At 41.4% G+C, this 18810-nt stretch overlaps 1 protein-coding gene across 2 annotated transcripts in view; it reads left to right on the forward strand.

The window, feature by feature from the left end:
- The window catches only part of RNMT (RNA guanine-7 methyltransferase), a 33105-nt gene extending 15168 nt beyond the window's left edge, over positions 1-17937 (forward strand). For both annotated transcript variants that reach the window (XM_069957821.1, XM_069957820.1), the window contains exons 6-12: positions 2285-2397; positions 4176-4357; positions 8031-8195; positions 11109-11226; positions 15746-15847; positions 15947-15980; positions 17561-17937. In XM_069957821.1, coding sequence (XP_069813922.1) covers positions 2285-2397; positions 4176-4357; positions 8031-8195; positions 11109-11226; positions 15746-15847; positions 15947-15980; positions 17561-17598 — 752 coding nt within the window. In that variant the 3' untranslated portion in view covers positions 17599-17937. The remainder of the gene's footprint in view (positions 1-2284; positions 2398-4175; positions 4358-8030; positions 8196-11108; positions 11227-15745; positions 15848-15946; positions 15981-17560) is intronic.
- The last annotated feature ends 873 nt before the right edge of the window (positions 17938-18810 follow it).

Genomic DNA, 18810 nt, shown 5'->3' on the forward strand with positions numbered 1-18810 from the left:
ATTCTTTTTGTCATCCAGAAAGAGGAAGTTCTGGAGGTGTGGTCTTGCGGTTTTAGCATGAGCTGTCTCGAGCTGTCTGGAGTTGAAACATATCTGAATTAACTATTAAGACAAAACAAATTGAAAGGTTTCTCTATAATCATAATGTATAATCAATAATCGATATCAACCCTGACAATACCACGAAATGTTAAGAAATAAACAACATGCATGACTTGGTCTGTAAGTTATTTGCTGTATTTTGATGAGATTTATGCACAATCCCAGCTTTATTTAAATGTCTGGTTATTGGAGTGTGGCAGAGCTCCAGAGGGAGTTGGTGCTCCTGTGCGTTTAAAGCTTCTGCAGTGTGGGACTATTCATATTGTTTTGTTGAGAAGCAAAAAAGGAAATTTTCTGGATCACTCTTGAGAAAAAGCACAAAAAATGTAGGCACATCAAAATCTTCGGTAAATAGCTTTATTGAGAACAGGCTAAATATATAATATTCAAAAAAACACTTAAAGGCAAAGTCACTCAGGCAGGCCGTGATGTTGCTGCTGCAGGAGCCGGGTATTTGACTAACCCAGTTTCCTGCTGAAGATGACAGCCAGCGGCGATGAACGGGACCCTGGAGCAGCGCAACAGAGGCATGGGGACTTGTTTGTTTTTTCTCACCCTCCCCTGCCCACCTGCTGTTTGTTAGGCCCCGTTCCCACTGAGCAAAGCTAGCGGAATTCCGCAACGGAATTGTCCGCCGCGGAATGCAGTTAGCCTCCCGCTCATAATGGGAGTCTATGGGAGGCCCGCGCTGCTGCTCTGTACTCGCTGAAGAATGAACATGTTCATTCTTCAGCGCATACAGAGCAGGAGCGCGCCTCTCATAGACTCCCATTATGAGCGGGAGGCTAACGGCATTCCGCGGCGGACAATTCCGTCGCGGAATTCCGCTAGCTTTGCTCAGTGGGAATGGGGCCTTACAGTTTAAAAAATCACCTCATATACAGTATGTGCAGCATCTCCCCTTGGGAGCTGTGTAAAGCTACAGGAGTAAGTAACATCCAAGATAGGATTGCACAGATTAATAAGCACCAAACCAATCAATTTTTAAACAGTAAAAGTAAATGGATTCAAATCCCACACTGCAAATAAGCAGGTAAATAACTTGTATGTTTCAATCAATACATAAATAGTGAATATACATCCTGTCCATATGTCTCAAAAAGGCATCCTGAAGAGAGCAGAAACCCCATGCGTTATGCCACTTATTACCAGTGGCTTTGTCAATTTTTAATATTCTAGCCTGTTCTAAATAAATCTGTTTTATCTACATTTTGGGTGTGCCTACATTTTTAAAACTTTTCTCTTTTGTATGTTCTGTAATTGTTATTATGCTAGAAGCACCCCATATGGCTATTATTGGTACATTGGGTTAAATATTTTCCACTCTAGCCGGAAAGAATATTTTGAATTGTCGGCAGATTGATAGGAAAATTGTTATAGTGGCGTCTCACATTGTGGGTTCTCCTGCTGTTTGAATAGTTAAGTGTCAAAGGTAAATTGGTAATTAATACATAGGCCCACAAAGCAACAAAAAATAAAAAAAGGTTTAACAACAAAAAGCACCTAAAGGGGTAACTAGGGGATTTAAAACCTCCTGCTCGGCCAGTCCGTGACTGGGAGGTCACACCGATGCAGTGTCCTGCTGTGTTTAACTGCTGACATGCGCATGTAGTTTTAATGGTTTTCTTTGCACTGGGCCAGGAAGAGCCATTGTAAATTTGCAGTGTGTGGGCCTTGTAATCGATGTAAGTACATAAGCCCCTTTATGTATCCTTTCAGATATTACTGATTTGATATGGAAAGGTGAATTGCCATTAGCCATAGAAGCCTTTGTTGTTCTGCAAGTCAGTTATTTCACAAGCTGCCATGAACACGCTTTTTGCTTGTAATTACTTTGGATATCTGAGACTTTTCAGATTTTTGTTCCTTTTGTATGTGCTGCCTCCATACTTATTAGAAACTGTTGTACAGCTCTTATATTTGGAGGTAGAATAGATAAAGCAAATTTTACGGCACTTGCTTTTGTGTGAAAAGCCTTCATTGTTTATGCTAGCCCACGGAGAATATTCATTATGTAAGGATCGGTTTTCACAGCGCTTTGCACCCAGCAGCAGTCATTGCTCTGAGACCTAATCACTTCTGCCGCTAATTAACTATGGAAGCAGATCAGCTGGGAATTATACCTGAAAACACTGTCGCCTGTGTCTTGGTTCATCTTCATTTTTTTTGATAATTTTTACAGATATAGCCGAGGTTTCTGTCCAGCAGTGTGAACAGCGGTACTCTGATATGAAAACACGGAACCACAGAGAGTTTATTTTTGAGGCGGAGTTTGTGACTACAGATTCTACTAAGGTACATCTTATTTTCAATGTGTGTCTCCTGAGGTCGATAAAAAATTGCTTACCTAATGCCTTTAGGTGTTTTAAGTATTTATAGTAATGCATATGTCCTTTGTAATATAAAAGAGGTAAAAGCTCTCATTAGTTAAAAGAGAAGTCCGTCAAAAACTTTTATTTTAGTATTGTATTGCCCCCCAAAAGTTATGCTAATCACCAATATACATTTATTTCAGAAAGTGCTTATAAAGTGCTTTTTTTCCCTGCACTTACTACTACATAAAGGCTTCACTTTCTGGATAAAATGGTGTTGTCACAACCCGACTCCCAGAGCTGTGCGGGCTGTGGCTGCTGGAGAGGATGATGGCAGGGGGACACTGAGGGACACAGGGCACTGGAGGGACACTGAGCATTCCTCTGCCATCATCCTTCCCAGCAGCCACAGCCCACACAGCTCTGGGAGTCGGGTCGTAACATCACCAGAAGTGAAGCCTTTATGCAGTAGTAAGTGCAGGGAAAAAAGCACTTTATAAACATTTACTGTAATAAGTGTATAGTGGTGATTTGAATAACTTTTGGGGGGGCAATACAATAATTTAATAAAAATTTTCGCCGGACTGTCCTCAAATTGTTTGTGGTGTTACAGCACTGGTCTTGTGGGCTGTTCCCAGTATGCAGTGGTTAGTTCAAAGGTTGTCCAAGGAAATACAAATGCTAAACCAGCGACAAGAACAGGATTTGTCTGATAAACCCATCTGTTCCAGTCACACAGAATAGATAATATAGCACAAACTGCAGATAGTGCTGTCTATGGTACAAAGTTGTCCACCCATAGGGCATTATAGATGTCTGCACATGGGGCTTGTTAGACACTGGACAGTCAGAGCACTTATGCTGACATCTGTCTTTGCAAAATGCTCCTATAGTGGTCACATGACCATCAAAACTGGACTAATGGAAGGAGTTAGCCTGGTCTGAGGAGTCTCAGGGTGGACAATCAGGTAAAGCAGCATAACTGTGCTGTATTTGACAGTATGACATATACTACCAATACGAGGGTAAAGGCCTGCTTACTAACCTGTCCCTTGCTATATTTCTGCACCAGCACTTTAAACAGTGCACAAATAATGGGTCATAATAATAATGTTAAAAAGCTCACATCTGGCTTTCTTTTTTGCAATTCCTCCTCCTTTTATGCATATGTTATCCCTCACTATTCTGCAGTCTGATTCCAGTCTGCCTTGCCAGACCTCTATAGTTTCCCTTCCAGATAACGTACATTATCTATTTGGGACTTTTCTATCAGAGTTACTGCTGGGAGGTAATGCCAGTTCCTGTGGTTGGCCTGTAATGTGTGCCCAGCAGGGGTTGTCTTGGAGAGAACTTGCTATCAGGATGTGCTGCGATGATTCAGTATCTCGTGGGTATTTAGTTTTAGAATACAGGATATAGATGGTTTTAGGCCTTTCTGACAGAGATGGTCTTGGCTGTTCTTTCTTTTAATCAGACTCCTGTGTATGGATTAAAGCTTATTTGGACCACATGCTGTCGCTGTTCCGTCAAATAGGCATTTACTTCATGCAGCATATTTGGTGCTACTTGTTTTTCTGCCTTTCTCTGTTGGCAGCATGCAGCCTAGGTTATATACAAAATCCTTTCATTATGTGAGAATCTTTATTGAATTTACTTGGCCTTTGTGCTGGAAACATTTAGTATTGTAAGAAAGCTTTTAAAATGTACAAAATCTTTAGTTGGGTAAAATCTCTATAAATTCCATTTTGCATTTTATTCCAGGAGCTTTTATCTGAGAAGTTGAGAAATCCAGACATCACCTTTGACATTTGCAGCTGTCAATTTGTTTATCATTATTCATTTGAGACGTATGAGCAGGCTGACATGATGCTGAGAAATGCTTGTGAACGACTTAGCCCTGGAGGCTATTTCATCGGCACAACTCCAGATGGCTTTGAGCTGGTGTAAGTGTTTTTGATCCTTTTATTGCTACTTAAATTGCTCAGAAAAATTAGCTGGCTGTTTCGTTGCACTGCCAAATACTGGAAAACAAGCATCCTCTGGTGACAGCTCTGGCAAGGAGTATTGATAGAAAATTGTAAGTTTGGATTGTGAGCAATTGGCAAGTGAGGAGGTGAGTTGGTGGAATTTGGTAAGTTGGTGAAATCAGAAATGATAAACTGCTCTGAGTTTTCACTAAAGTCATAAGTTATCCTAAGATTAAAATTTATCACCGATTCACCATTCTGAATATTGGGGGTCTGAATGTTTCAGCCCCCGCTAATAACAAGAACCTCTTGTCGTCCAAGTGAATGGAGTAATAGCTGAGCATGTGCACAGCAGCTCCCCTGGCCAAGGGCCAGTTCACACTGAGGAATCGGTGCTGAATTTAAGCGCTGAATTTAAGCGCTGATTCCTCACTAAAAATTCCGCCCGAAAATAAAGTGCAATGGCAGAATCCCATTAAAATGAATTGAGCAGTGAGTTTCGGCTCTAAAATTTTTCAGCGCCGAATTAGAAAATGAAAAATGAATTCAGCCATAGGTGATTCCAGACCGAAAAATTTCCTTGCGGAATTCCGCGAGAACACTTTCCCCGGAACACTTTCCTTGCTGATTCCTCAGTGTGAACTGGCACTTAAGGCCCTATTCCACGGAACGATTATCATTCGTATTCGGCCGATATCGGCCGCTACGGACGATAATCGTCCGGTGGAATAGAGTGCAATGTCGTTCATGTCGGCTGATCGTTGCAGTCCCTTGTTTTTCAAAATGTTGAAAAACAAGCGACTGATATAGCAGCGATCTGCTGCCGTCGCTCCGTTGAATAGGAGCATCGGCAGCAGACGCTGCTATATCCTATGGGCTGCCCCGATGATCAGCGATCCCCCGGGCAGCCCCCCCGCCGCCCCCTCCCGCACTCACCCGCTTGCTGCAGCCGCGATGAATAGCGGCGGCAGCGAGCGGGGAGCGAGGAGCAAACGAGCGCTGAGATTGCTCGTTTGCTCCTCTAAACGACCTGTGGAATAGGGGCATTAGGGTGAGCAAGGGTTTTCCATTTTTATGATCTGTGGGGTCCCAGTGGTTTGACACCCACTGACCTGATACACCAATAATTGGTTGGACTACCACCCATCAGGTAAACTTTCACATCTGTGCAGTGAATAAAGGACGAAAATTTGTATTCAAAAGTGATTGCCGACTATACTTAAATCTTAAATTCTTAAAGTATTCCTGTACCATGGAGTACTTTTCTTCGCTTATTATTAGTCAATTACTTTACCATTTCATTTTTTTTCCTCTGGAGTATCACTTTAAAACGTGCCCTAAAATTGTGGGATTTAAAAGTTACAATTTGTTCCACAAAAAACAAGCACTCATCAGACTGCTTAAGGTAGAATGAAACAAGTTATGGCTGGTTTTTGAAGGCCAAAATAGGTAACATCCTTAACCCCTTAGCGACCCATGACGTATCTGATACGTCATGGCGCCGCGGGGGGTGTTCAGAGCGGGGTCCCGCCGGGACCCCGCTCTGAACGGCGCTGATCCCGGCTGACACGTGCAGCCAGGCAGTGCCTCTGTTAGCCGGCGCGGGTCCCGTTGCCGCGCCGGCTAATTAAGCACTTCAATGCAGCTGTCAAACCTGACAGCTGCATTGAAGTGCTTTATGCACACTATCCCTGGTGTCTAGTGGGTCGGATCTCCCCCCCGCGATGCGATCGCGGGGGGAGATCCGTTCTTCTGCCCGTGCCGGGCCTCAGCGTCGGAATGACGCTGATCCCGGCTCGGCAATAGATTGCTATGGCCTGCAGCAGGCCATAGCAATCTATGACCGATCTGATGGGTCTTTGCTGTGTATATACACAGCATTGATCTCTATGAGAGATCAGTGCTATGTATATACAAGCCCCCCAGGGGGGCTTCTAGTCCATGTAAAAAAAAAAAGTAAAAAAGTGTTTTTATTAATAAAAATCCCCTCCCCTAATAAAAGTCCAAATCACCCCCCTTTTCCCATTTTATGAATATAAATTAATAAATAAATAAATAAACATATTTAGTATCGCCGTGCGCGTAATCGCCCGAACTATTAATTAATCACATTCCTGATCTCGCACGGTAAACGGCGTAAGCGCAAAAAAATTCCAAAGTGCAAAATTGCGCATTTTTGGTCGCATCAAATCCAGAAAAAATGTAATAAAAAACGATCAAAAAGTCGTATATGCGCAATCAAGGTACCGATAGAAAGAACACATCATGGCGCAAAAAATGACAGCTCACACAGCCCCATAGACCAAAGGATAAAAGCGCTATAAGCCTGGGAATGGAGCGATTTTAAGGAACGTATATTTGTTAACAATGGTTTGAATTTTTTACAGGCCATCAGATACAATATAAGTTATACATGTTATATATCATAATAATCGTAACGACTTGAGGAACATGCATAACAAGTCAGTTTTACCATAGGACGGACGGCGTAAATGCAAAACTCCCCGAAATCAAAACAAATTCGTTTTTTTTTCAATTTGACAGCGCAAATGATTTTTTTCCGGTTTCGCAGCATATGTTATGGAAAAATAATGCCGGTCATTGCAAAGTACAATTGGTTTCGCAAAAAATAAGCGCTCATATACGTCTCTAGGTGAAAAAATGCAAGCGCTATGGACTTTTAAACTGGAATAAGCAAAAGCGCAAAAACGAAAATAGGCTTTGACCTTAAGGGGTTAAAGGGTTAAGCATCATTGTACTGTATTGAATATACTGTCACTGGATTGCATTTACATGTGTGGACCAGCTTGATTTGATTTTTAACCCCTTGCTGCAAAATGATTTGTTGGCTTGTCATAATGTGTAGGAGCTATATGGCTGCATTTACACACAGATTTATCTGACAGATTTTTTACGCCAAAGCCAGGAATGGATCCGAAGAGGAGAAATCTCAGTCTTTCCTTCATGACCTGTTCCCTGTTTATAGTCTGTTCCTGCCTTTGTCAGATAAATCTCTGTGTAAACGCAGCCCATGAAGCAAGCTCAGGAGCTGAACTCGCTTCAAAGAAATGGAGGAGCAGCTGCTATCACCGATTGACAGGCAAGGAGGCGCATTAGAAGTCACTTTGCCTGTCAATCACCCCTGCAGGGCACACAGACAGAAGGCCGTGACTAGTCAGGGCTCTGACACCGCCCAGGTGACTAGTTTATGACTCTCCACATGCACTGCGCATCCGCTCTGTAGATTGGAAAATAAAAGCGCTATGGCTCTTGGGAGGCGAGGAGGAAGAAGTTAAAATAGGTGCTAGAGGCAGGAGGTTAAAGTTGTTAACCTGTAAGTTGGTAATTGTACTTTATACTTTATACTTTCAGTGCTAGGGGTGACTACAGTCAGTTAGCTTTCAGGCTGTAACCTAATCAGCAGAGCGTTCTGGTTCGCCATAGGGAGCCATTGCTGATTATATCCCAAGTCAAGAGCTGCTGGTAATGATTACAGTGTGTTGGGTTTCTGATCTTTTGGACCATATGCTAATGTCAGAATTGTTCTTTTGCTGTGCATTGTGATTTTCTGTCATATTTTACGTTGTAAAATACTAGCTTTTTCATCCTGTGCTTACATTAAGTAATTTTTTTTGTTCTCTCTTCACAGGAAGCGTCTTGAAGCTTCTGATACAAATTCATTTGGGAATGATGTATATAGTGTGACTTTTCAAGAAAAAGGAAACTACCCTCTGTTTGGATGCAAATATGATTTTATGTTAGAAGGTGTGGTTAATGTCCCTGAATTTCTGGTGTACTTCCCAGTACTTGTTGAGTAAGTAGATTTAATTTTTTTTTTTTTTTTTTTTAAGCTTTACCTATTGTGTTATAGTATTTTTGGAAGCCTCAAAGTCATACCAACCCTTGTTTTCTTCTTTGTCGTTCTCTGCACCATCCGTTACTGCCTCTCAAGTAGATTGCAAAAACACCTTTGTAAATGGGGCATGGGTTGCCTCAGTCCAACATTGTTGCCCACAAGCCAGTGACATTGCATGGGGGTGGGGGAGATTTGCAAAAAAGATGCCACTGAGACATAAGATGGTGCTTGCAATGCATATGGAATAGCCCTCTTTGTAAGGGGATATGGAGAACAGTGCTAGACCAAGGCAGAGAGAGGTTGCTAAATGGACACTAAGGGCCCTATTCCACGGGACGATTATGGTTCGCATAATCGTTAACAATGACCACTATTGCGAAAGACCTGAAATCGTTCACCCATTTACATGGAAAGATAATAGTTACTTATGATTGTTCTTGCGGTCGTCTTGTCGTCGCTATTGCGTTCGTCACTACTGCGAATGACTGAACGATGTCTTATTCAATGCGAACGAGCAACGATAAAAATAGGTCCAGGTCTTATTAAACAACGATTTCTCGTTTGGTCGTTAGTCGTTAACTGCTATTCAACCAAACGATTATCGTTTAGATTCAAACGACTGAACGATGATCGTCCCGTGGAATAGGGCCCTAAGTCCCACCTCAGTGACATTGTCATAGCTTCCTGTGTGCTATAGAAACCTTATTACCAATGCTTATTAACTTCTGACACGTCACTGACTTGTGAGAAATATGCCTAAATGGTAAATATACTTCAAAGCGTAAATAATATTTTATTAAACTTCTAAAATATTATGGCAACATGTCAGAAGTTTGTATCCACGGGGGTCTGGGTGCCATGGCAATTTTTTTTTTTTTTTACTTTTATTTACAGAGATACTGTTTTCTGCCCTGCATGTCACTGAATACAGCACCATGTGTTGCTCACACCACGCCAGGAGTACCGGTTTATAGTGTTGAAACATGCTGGAATATACCTGTAATATGTCATATTGATTTGCCATGACTAAGGACCCTCCGGTCTGAAAAGAGTCTGCATTTCAAAACCATCAAAATAAGTGACATTTTATTCAGAGCTCAAAAGATCGTTCGTCTTTTTCCCATGGTTTTCCTAACTCTGAAAAAACCCTTTAAAGTTTCACTGTCGTTTTATTTTATTTTTTTCTAAACTAATCAATTGATTTGAACACTTTTTCTAATATATTTTATTTATTTTCATTTTATCACCATGCAAATCATCTTTATACATTTCTCTGCCAGGGGGCGCTGTTTCATAGATTTAGTCTCCACTGTTCTAAACGTTGAAATATCGACTGATCAGTTTGAAAAAAATAGTCGAGATTGGTGTAGTCCCTCCCTCCTGCGCGTTCTCCTGTCAGGCAGTCATTTGATTGATAGCCTGCACGAGGGCAGGGGCAGTCGGCAACATTTAAAGCCATCCTATTTGCTTAGAGTATTTGCATAGGGGGTACGGCTCTACAGCCTGGCTGATAGCACACTGAGTGAGGAGAGATCTGGGGGTGGTCAAACACGCTGTAGAGCTGTACTCTCTGATAAGAAGCAGAATTTGCACAGATGGGAAGGCTCTACAGCTATATGAGAGGGGCAGTGTTGGAGCAAGACAGCAATGCTGCAGCGCCAACCCCGACGTGTGCCAGTGATTTTCCAATGCAGGGGAGGCCACAATGAGAGAAGACAAATGCAGGGGTAGTGTTGGAGCAGAACGGCAATGCTATAGAGCCATCCTCTCTGTGTGCCAGTGATAGTCTCTACAGGGTTGCTGGAAGCATTATTAGTTACAGGAAAAAGAGAGAGATGATTGTTAGGTAAAGAAACAGGGGTGGTGTCAGGTGGCGACTATTAGGTACAACTACACAGTCGAGGCAGGAAGGGATTAATGAGTATATTACTGTACGTTACTGTGCCAATGCCGCTGTTCTCTCCTGGCCCTAAACTCCTCCCACACAGAGGAGATCGAGGCCTGAAGATCTGTTCGAGGCTGGCCCCTCCTGTCTGCTTACCAGGCCACGAGATGTCACTCTCGCAACTCGATTTTGCGGAAAGATATTAATGATTGTATTGCTATGCATGTATGCAGTAACATATAAAGGTATATACATATTATGACTTTTTTTGTCTATAAGCATAGATTAAGATTGTGTGTTGATATCCTAATTTTACTGTACAGTAATAAGCACAAAAAAAAAATCTTAAACTTAATTGTGGAATTGTTTTTGTTTTTTTCTTTTTTCCCTGCAAACAAACAAATAGTAATAAAAGCTAACCAATATAATACATGTACCTCAGAGTTGTGCCGCATAAAAATAACAAGCTCTTATACAGTTACATTGATTGAAAAAAAAAAATGCTTTGTTACCAAAACACTGAAAAACAAAGACCAAACATAGTCCAAAATGGACTACATGTACACTTAGCCTATTGAATTCTGTAGGGATGCCATGGTTTGTGCTTAGATAGCATTTTTTAGGTACTCATATGTGAACCTGGCCTTAGTAAAACTAAACCTTACAGTATTAACAGACTTTGGCAACCAATCTAACTTGCGTGATTTTGTTATTAGAAGAAATTAACTTGTCGTGACTTGTGTATTAACATAAAGCAGAGGGTGTTCATTTGAGTTTTCTAAATGTCAGAATGACCTGAAAATAAAAGGTTGTAATGTTTTAATGTGTCCATAAGGTGTCACTGTGCTTGTTCCAAATGTAAGTAGTTTTTTTTTCTTTGTTTGCAGAAGAAAACATGAAACTAACTAGTTAAAATGAGAAAAGGCAAGGGATAGATTTAAAGTTAAAGAGCGTGGGAGGAAGTAACACGTCTATTTATTTTGCAGAATGGCCAAGAAATATAAAATGAAACTAATTTACAAGAGGACCTTTAAGGAATTTTTCGAAGAGAAGGTTAAAAATGATGAACAGAAAATGTTGCTGAGAAAGATGCAGGCTTTGGAGGTAAATTTGTTAATTCAGAATAATGTTGTCCAGCATATTGTGTGTCATTATATTACTAAGGTAAAATGTAGAAAAAAAACAAACACTCAAGGATGCATACAAATGAAAGCCTTGGGAACATTCACTGAAGAAGAAAATCCTTTCTCATTAATTTCTAGTTTTGTGCTTGTCAAGAGAGGCAGAGGTAAGCTGGAATAACATTAGCTCTAATCTGCATGTTCCCTGCTGCAAACAATGAATGAAGGGTAATGGCTCTACACGTGAAGAAGATTCAATAACTTCAGCCACATGCAAAAATGATCGCAGGCTTATTCAATAGCTCAACATTCAGGCTATAGTCGATTTGACATTGGGTTTCGTTTCCACCCTTTTTTTTTTTTTGTGTACACTTTTCTATTTTTATGCCATGTTCACACTGGGCACAAACAGCCATTGTTCATCTGGCCTAAACTGCATTATTGGCAGCCTGAATGTAATTTGATCTCTGTTTGGATTGCGGGCACCTTTTGGGTGTGCCTGCAATCCAATGAGCCTTAGCACTCTGTGCAATGTAAGGATGTGAGCATGGCCATACATTCTGTGCACAGAGGGTAAACTAGGCCGCTGTTCACTGAACTGCACTTGTAGAAAATTGACAGATTCATTTTTTTTTTTCTATGGCCGCAGTGAACAATGACCGTAGTGCATGCTGTGTGTGAGCACTACAGCCATTGCATTCACTGCTATGTTCACTGCAGCGTCGGTAAACTACGGCTGTTTTAAATGGAAACTACAGCCCTTTGTCACTTTTTTTTTATGCTGTGTGAACATAGCCTTAAAGGACAACTCCGGCGAAAAAATTTTTGGGCTTATTTAACACACATTACAAAGTTATATAACTTTGTAATGTGGTTAAATACCCGGTCTGGCCCCCTTCCCCCACTTTCCGACCCCCCACCCCGGAAGTTAAAGAATATATACATTACCTATTACGGTCGTCACGGTCCTCTTCTCTGGTGTCGGGTGATGTCAGAGCTGGGGGCGGTCCGGGTCTTCTTCCTCTTCGGCGTCTTCATTGAGAGTGAATGGGAGAGAAAAGGCTGCTGGTGCACATGCGCACCAGCAGCCTTTTCATTGGCTGGAGCGCATCACATGGCTTCCAGCTTGCTCAGCCCTGATTGGCTGAGCTTGCTGGAAGCCATGTGATGCGCTCCAGCCAATTTTTCTCTCTCATGGACCCGGAAGCAAGAGACATCGCTGGACGGCGGAGGCAGGTGACGGTGAGGCGGACGGACGGCGAATGGAGTGGCGATCGTCACCGGAGGGATGGTGAGTATGGTGTCTGTGTGTGTCTTGTGTTTTTTTTTTTTTTTTTAGGGGGTCCTGCCGGAGTTGTCCTTTAAGGTGCTGTCGAGATGGTTTAACATCTTCCTTGATGCCCTTTGTCTTTTTATAACCTTCCCATTTAGCTTTTTCATGCAGCACATTTTACATAAAGTTGACTGAAAATAACTAGCATCTTAACACTGGGAACTGGAAACAACTAGCATCTTAACACTCTTAATTGTTGGCTTTCATTGTTGGTGGGGTTCTATATTGTGTATTTTCATAACGCTGTTTGCACTTAGCTGCAGATGAACTAGTATGTTTACACTTCTGCATACATTGAGTGTTAACATAATTTATTTCTGCTTCTTGATCTGGAAAATACGTGCATTAATTATAATCTATTTTTTAAAGATGTGATTCCATCATTTTCACCAGGGCTTGTATAATTTAAATGTAATCACAATCTATTACAGTATTACATCCCTTCCCACATGTTTTGCACACTGTTCGGGGGCATTTTAGTGACAGTTTTTTTTATTTTTCACGTCCTTACCTTCTAAGATTCTTGACTTTTTTTTTTTTTTTGGTTGACAGAACTACATGAGTGTCTTTTTGTTTGTGAAATAAGTTGTGCTTTTATTTTACCATATAATGTGTTGGAAAAAAATGTGAATGGGGAAAAAATGGGTATAAGTTGGGTGGAAGTTTCCATTTTTATGTTGATTACTTTGCTAAAAACAACTTTTTTTTTCTGGAGAATGGGCTGGCCATGACTGGGTCTTGATCGTGACCTGGCTGTGCTACATGCTTATAAATCACCCGTTCATAGTCTAACACAGAATTTACTAATGCGATCTACAACTCTGTGGTGGGAGGTCTCCTATCTATCCAACGGAGGGCAATCGCCTTCCTAGCTAGGAACAGCGTTTCTCTCAAAAAGATTACCCTGTGATGCGTCCACACCTCCTCACATAAAGCTACAAACAAACAGTAGGGTCCAAGGGTACTTGTATAGGGCACATATCTGTATGTATCAGCACCACCTCATGCCAAAAGGTCCGCAGGCGGGGGCAGTCCTATATCATATGCCCAAAACCTGCAGGGATGTAAAAACATTTGGGACATGAAGGTGTCGGAATCTTACCCATCCTGTGTAGATGCGCAGGTGTTAAGTTATTCTGATGAATAATAATTAACTGAGTAAGTCTATTATTTATGAAAGGTAACACATGAGCATGGGATTCCATCACACTTCATACGTTTCATCAGTCATAACTGGAATATGTCCCCTCCACCTATCTACCACTGGAAGTGGGTTGTTATCATTACAACAGACAATGTATATAGGTTTTATTTTAATTTACCACCTTAAAAAAATTTAAAACCTTTTCCCCAAAAAATTAATGGACCTAAAAGTGCCCTATTCAGACTCGGGCTCATTTCTTGTGCCATGGTTTGTACTTAACATTGGTACCACTTTGATCTGGATCAAACTTTTTTTTTATAGTTAATTTTTTTTTTCTATTCTTTTTTTCAAAATGTTGGAGTTTGGAATTTTCTATCTACGCTATTCACTATATGAGATCAATAATGTTATGTCTTAATAGTTCAGGCAATTACGCATGCAGAGATCACATATGTTTATTTAATTATTTAGTAACCCTTTTTATTTTGAAAGAGTTGCCTGACACGGCGGCCTTCTGCTACACATAGTGTACACGTAGTATAACGGTAGGTTGGCTTCCAATCTCCCGTTATACTGGCAAGGCTGCGTTAAGACGTACGGTAACGCCTCGGTGTGGCAAAGGGTTAAATAAGATATAGTTTAGGCTGTGTTTACACATGCATTTTTATTGTGTTATTACATTATTTATTTGCAGTAATGAATCATTTATGTTACTGCAATGAAACTCCAACATGTGTGAACATACCCTTAGGTGATCGCCTAATCAGCACCTTAACAAATAGAATGAGAGGTGCCTGTGATTGGATTCAACTAACACCGTTCTGAGGGCAAAGGACATTTATACAGAATATTGATTTGATTTAGTTTCCTTTATGTTCATGCATGTAGCATTTTATTAAAGGAGAAGTCCGACAATTTCTAAAATGTGGCAGGGGGAAATTGATCACAAGTAGGAATTTACCTCTCCATGTGAGCAGCGGGACCGGCCTCAGGACCCCTGCTGGGCTCTGAGATCTCCAGTGCTGACACATCATGACCCGGCTGATGGACTGGCCAGTAAGTGACTGGGGCGAGACGCCACTCCAGTCACTGATTAATTGAGGGGACAGGCCTTTTCGCCTCGAGGCCGTTCCCGACGCTCACTGCGGCCACGGGGACTGGTAAGTTCCTACTTCAATAAATTTCCCCTCTGCCGACTGCAGGATTTTAGAAATTGCTTGACTTCTCCTTTAAAATGTGGGTGTGTGTATAAATTATTTTGAACCTAACAGAAGGGGAAGCTATTTTTAAAAGTAAGACATTTGTGTGTGTGTGGGGGGGGTAGTTAGTACCCCTATAACAACAAGATAAACCATATAGCTTTTAAGTTTGCATTTACTTAACCTCTTAATGACTGTGGACGTACTAGGCCACAGACTGGGCCTTAGCGTAAATGGGCGTACATGTATGCCCTACCGGCCTATGAAGCAGGCTCGACGTTTAAGTGTGACAGGAGCAGCTCCTGTCAATTACCGATTGCATTGCCTGACTGCCAGAGGTCCTCCGTGCAGTCAGGTGTTCAGTCTACCACAGTTTTCACAGCTGCATTTAAATGGCTAATTAGCTGGGCGCAGCGAATGGCCTGCGCCTGTTAACACCCGCGGCCCCCTGCTGCTGATAGGGGTCACGGCTGAGGCCCCTCAGTGTTAAGACTACATACTAGGTGAAGCTCTTGGCTTTGGTTTAACTCTATCCATACAAGTACAAAATCATTAGATGTCTGTCATGTAGGAGGGGCTTTTATATCATTAATGTTGGTCTCAGTTATTGGAGTCATTTTATCACTTTGCACAAAATTGAAAAATGTGTTAAATGTATTCAAGACGTGCACATTATAAGAGCATAATAATTTACGCTAACTTTGCTATGCATGCTGGAACCGTCTCTTATAATGTTATGCACCCTTATATTTATGTGCTATTGTCTGAGCAATAACTATTCTTAGGAATGACTGACAGTATGTTGCTTGTCACATTATTATTTCAGCAATATCCTCCAGCCCCTAACTCCAGTTTAGTTTCAAAAAATGAAGAGGATTATGAACATGCTAGAAATGTAAAGGAAAGTGGAAAAGCGAAGCTGCCCCTGGTAAGTAGTTCTCCTGTTTATGCTTTTGTTCAGAGGAATAGAGCTTTATCTCAGCTGCATCTCTAACATAGTTTTTTTTTTTTCTTCTTCTTCCTCAAGGGTACTTTAAGCCAATCTGAGTGGGATGCTACAAGTAAGTGTTTCTTTGGAGTTACTGTTTAACTAGGAGTGATGGAAATACAAATCTGAAAGTTACTGACCTTACTGTTAACAGCCTCCTAGTAAGCTGCAAATTTACATTATAGTCAGCCCTGATGTGTATGTCTGTGTGTCAGTCAAGAGAGAGAATCGGCCAACAATTTATCTGTTTGTTCAGACAGGGCAGATCCATTGTCGATTTCTGCAGCAGGTAAAACATCATATTACAATATCCATGCACTGCATGAGATTTTTTTTTTTTTTTTTTTTTAAATCATGCTGAGACACACAAAAAAAACTTGCTGAAAATTCATGGAAATTGACTCATGGTACAGATTTATTGTGGATGTGCCCCATTTACTCAAATTGGGAAGTCCAGATCCACAATAAATCCACAACTGTTATAAATTGTGCTGCACAACTACAGGGTTCAAACACCTTTTTTATTTACTTTTTATATTTTGTTAGTGCAAACCTAAATCTGGTGAATTTGAAGGCTGCTTGTCTATCTGTTTCTCAGGCTGATTAATAATTATGGCACCTGTAGACTGTTTAGTCTAAAAGCCCTATTACACACACAGATTTATTTGACAGATCATTGAAGCCAAAACCAGGAGTAGACTATAAACAGAGATCAGGTCATAAAGGAAAGACTGAGATTTCTCCTTTTCAAATCCCTTTCTGGCTTTGGCTTCCAGAATCTATTAGATACATCTGTGTGTGTAATAGGGCCCCAAGGCCTTATTTTCACGGAACACGGACATGGAAAGTTAGTAACGTAACCTCCCTCCACACGGGCAGCATCTCTGATATGATGCTGGGAGTGGGGGAACTGTATGAATATGTGCCACGCTGTAATGACAGGCATAGTTATGTATGAATATGTGCTGCGCGGCGCATATTCATACAGTTCCCCCACTCCCAGCATCAGGGGTGGGCCGGGGGGGTGGATTGCTGTTATGTGGACGGACAGTGATCCTATTGGTTGCACCAGTGCTGTCTAGTGCACCAGTCTTACCGGACAGTGGAGCAAATAACTGAACAGCGCCAAGGAGGAAGGTAAGAGATATACCTTCCTCCTCGGCGTCTCCTGTGCAATAGGGACTTATCAGCAGGTTAGATTCGTCTAACCTGCTGATAGTTCCCCTTTAAGCAATAGATCATGTTCTGATGACACATTCCCTGTAAGATTAATTGGAGTGCACAGCCCTTATAAATTTCGGCATATATTTTTATAGCTGCGTGATGGAATGAAAGCCACCTGGTAATGTACATAATTATGCCTTGATGTACTTTCATGCAGTTCTACATTTTATAAATTGCTGCCTGCAAGGTTTAATATAGGACTCTTAATTTTTTAAGAGCTTTCTTAATTGACACTTGTGTATGTGGTGAGCATATTACTGAGGAATATGCACCTGCTTGTTCAGCACCAGAGGAATTTTCATGTACATTTGCTAAAACCTTAGTTTGGTTTTAGATGTGCATGTTTGTTCATATAAAAGAGACTTTCATATGTAATCTTGCTTTTACACTTGTTATATGTTTCCTAATGGCCTTATCTTTGTTTCGCAGGTATATATTTAATATTTGCCTTTGAAAAACAGACTTGAATAAATATTCTTCTGAGAAGATTCAGATGGACTTTTTTTTTTTTTTTTTTTTTTGCAGCTTGTGAATGTTATGTATATACATTTTTGTTACACTAACTGTGCATGTGTTTGAAGTGTTGTGCACATATCTGTTCAAGTCAGGGTGCCAGCTACAAATGCTTGTCTGTGACAGGCTGGAGTGTAAATATGAAAAGACCGTAGACATTTTGTACAAATGCGTGATGATTTTTTTTTCTTCAGTGGTACTCATCTTTTGGGACTCGTCTTGCATGCACAGAGTGTATTTTTTAACTTAAATGTGCAACCAACATTAAATCTCTTCTATTTTCTGTTGCAAAACTGTTTGAATTTCCTGAACGTTATTCCAGTCATAATCCTATTCATAATTCTAGTAAAGTTACAGTGAGTGACTTTAAATATAAGCAGTTTAACAGTTTTGCATCATCTCAGTAATGTGCTTTTCTTTTGTATTTTATTCACTTCTAATTCTTTTGTATTTTACACACATACACACACTAGGGATTCACGATGCACCGAAATATCGATACTACTATCGATATTCTGGGGCAAAAAACGATTCGGTACCAGGATTTCCTGGTATCGATACTTTGTTACACTGCGCTATTATGCAAATTAACAAAGTATAAAGCAGAGAACACAGCCAACGGCTATCTGAGCGCCGGCCGTGTTCTCTGTGTGCCGTCCCCAGCTCCCACCTGTCATGTCTTCGGTCCTGCGCAGCTTCTGCCCCCGGCGGTGCCAAATTCAAACAGCCGGCACACAGCGATGGCTTGTGCCGGCTATGTAACTGTAAACATGCCGCTGTCACACTGACAGCGGCATTCTCCCCTCCTGAGCCCGCTCTATATGCAGCAGGGGTTGGCTACTATGTGTAACAGACCCCGGCTGCTAATGACTGCATGTAACCCTTGATGAAAATGGATGATTGACAGGTGGCTGTGAAGTGTCCGATCGGCACCCCCGCACTCACCTTCCCGGTGTCTCTGCTGATAGCAGAGCACTGATCTATGCAATGCTACAGCAATAATATATAGCATTGCATAGCTCAGGTCATCCAAAGGGCAGAGCAGGGTCAGCGGCAGGAAAGGGAGAGCAGCGCGAGCCGGGTGAGAAGAAGGCTGGAGGAGAGGGAGGAGAAGGCTGAAGGAGAGGGAGAGCAGCGCGATCCGGGTGAGGAGGACGGAGGGGAAG

This window comes from Dendropsophus ebraccatus, chromosome 2 (genome assembly GCF_027789765.1).
Source record: "Dendropsophus ebraccatus isolate aDenEbr1 chromosome 2, aDenEbr1.pat, whole genome shotgun sequence".
NCBI classification, from domain to species: domain Eukaryota; kingdom Metazoa; phylum Chordata; class Amphibia; order Anura; family Hylidae; genus Dendropsophus; species Dendropsophus ebraccatus.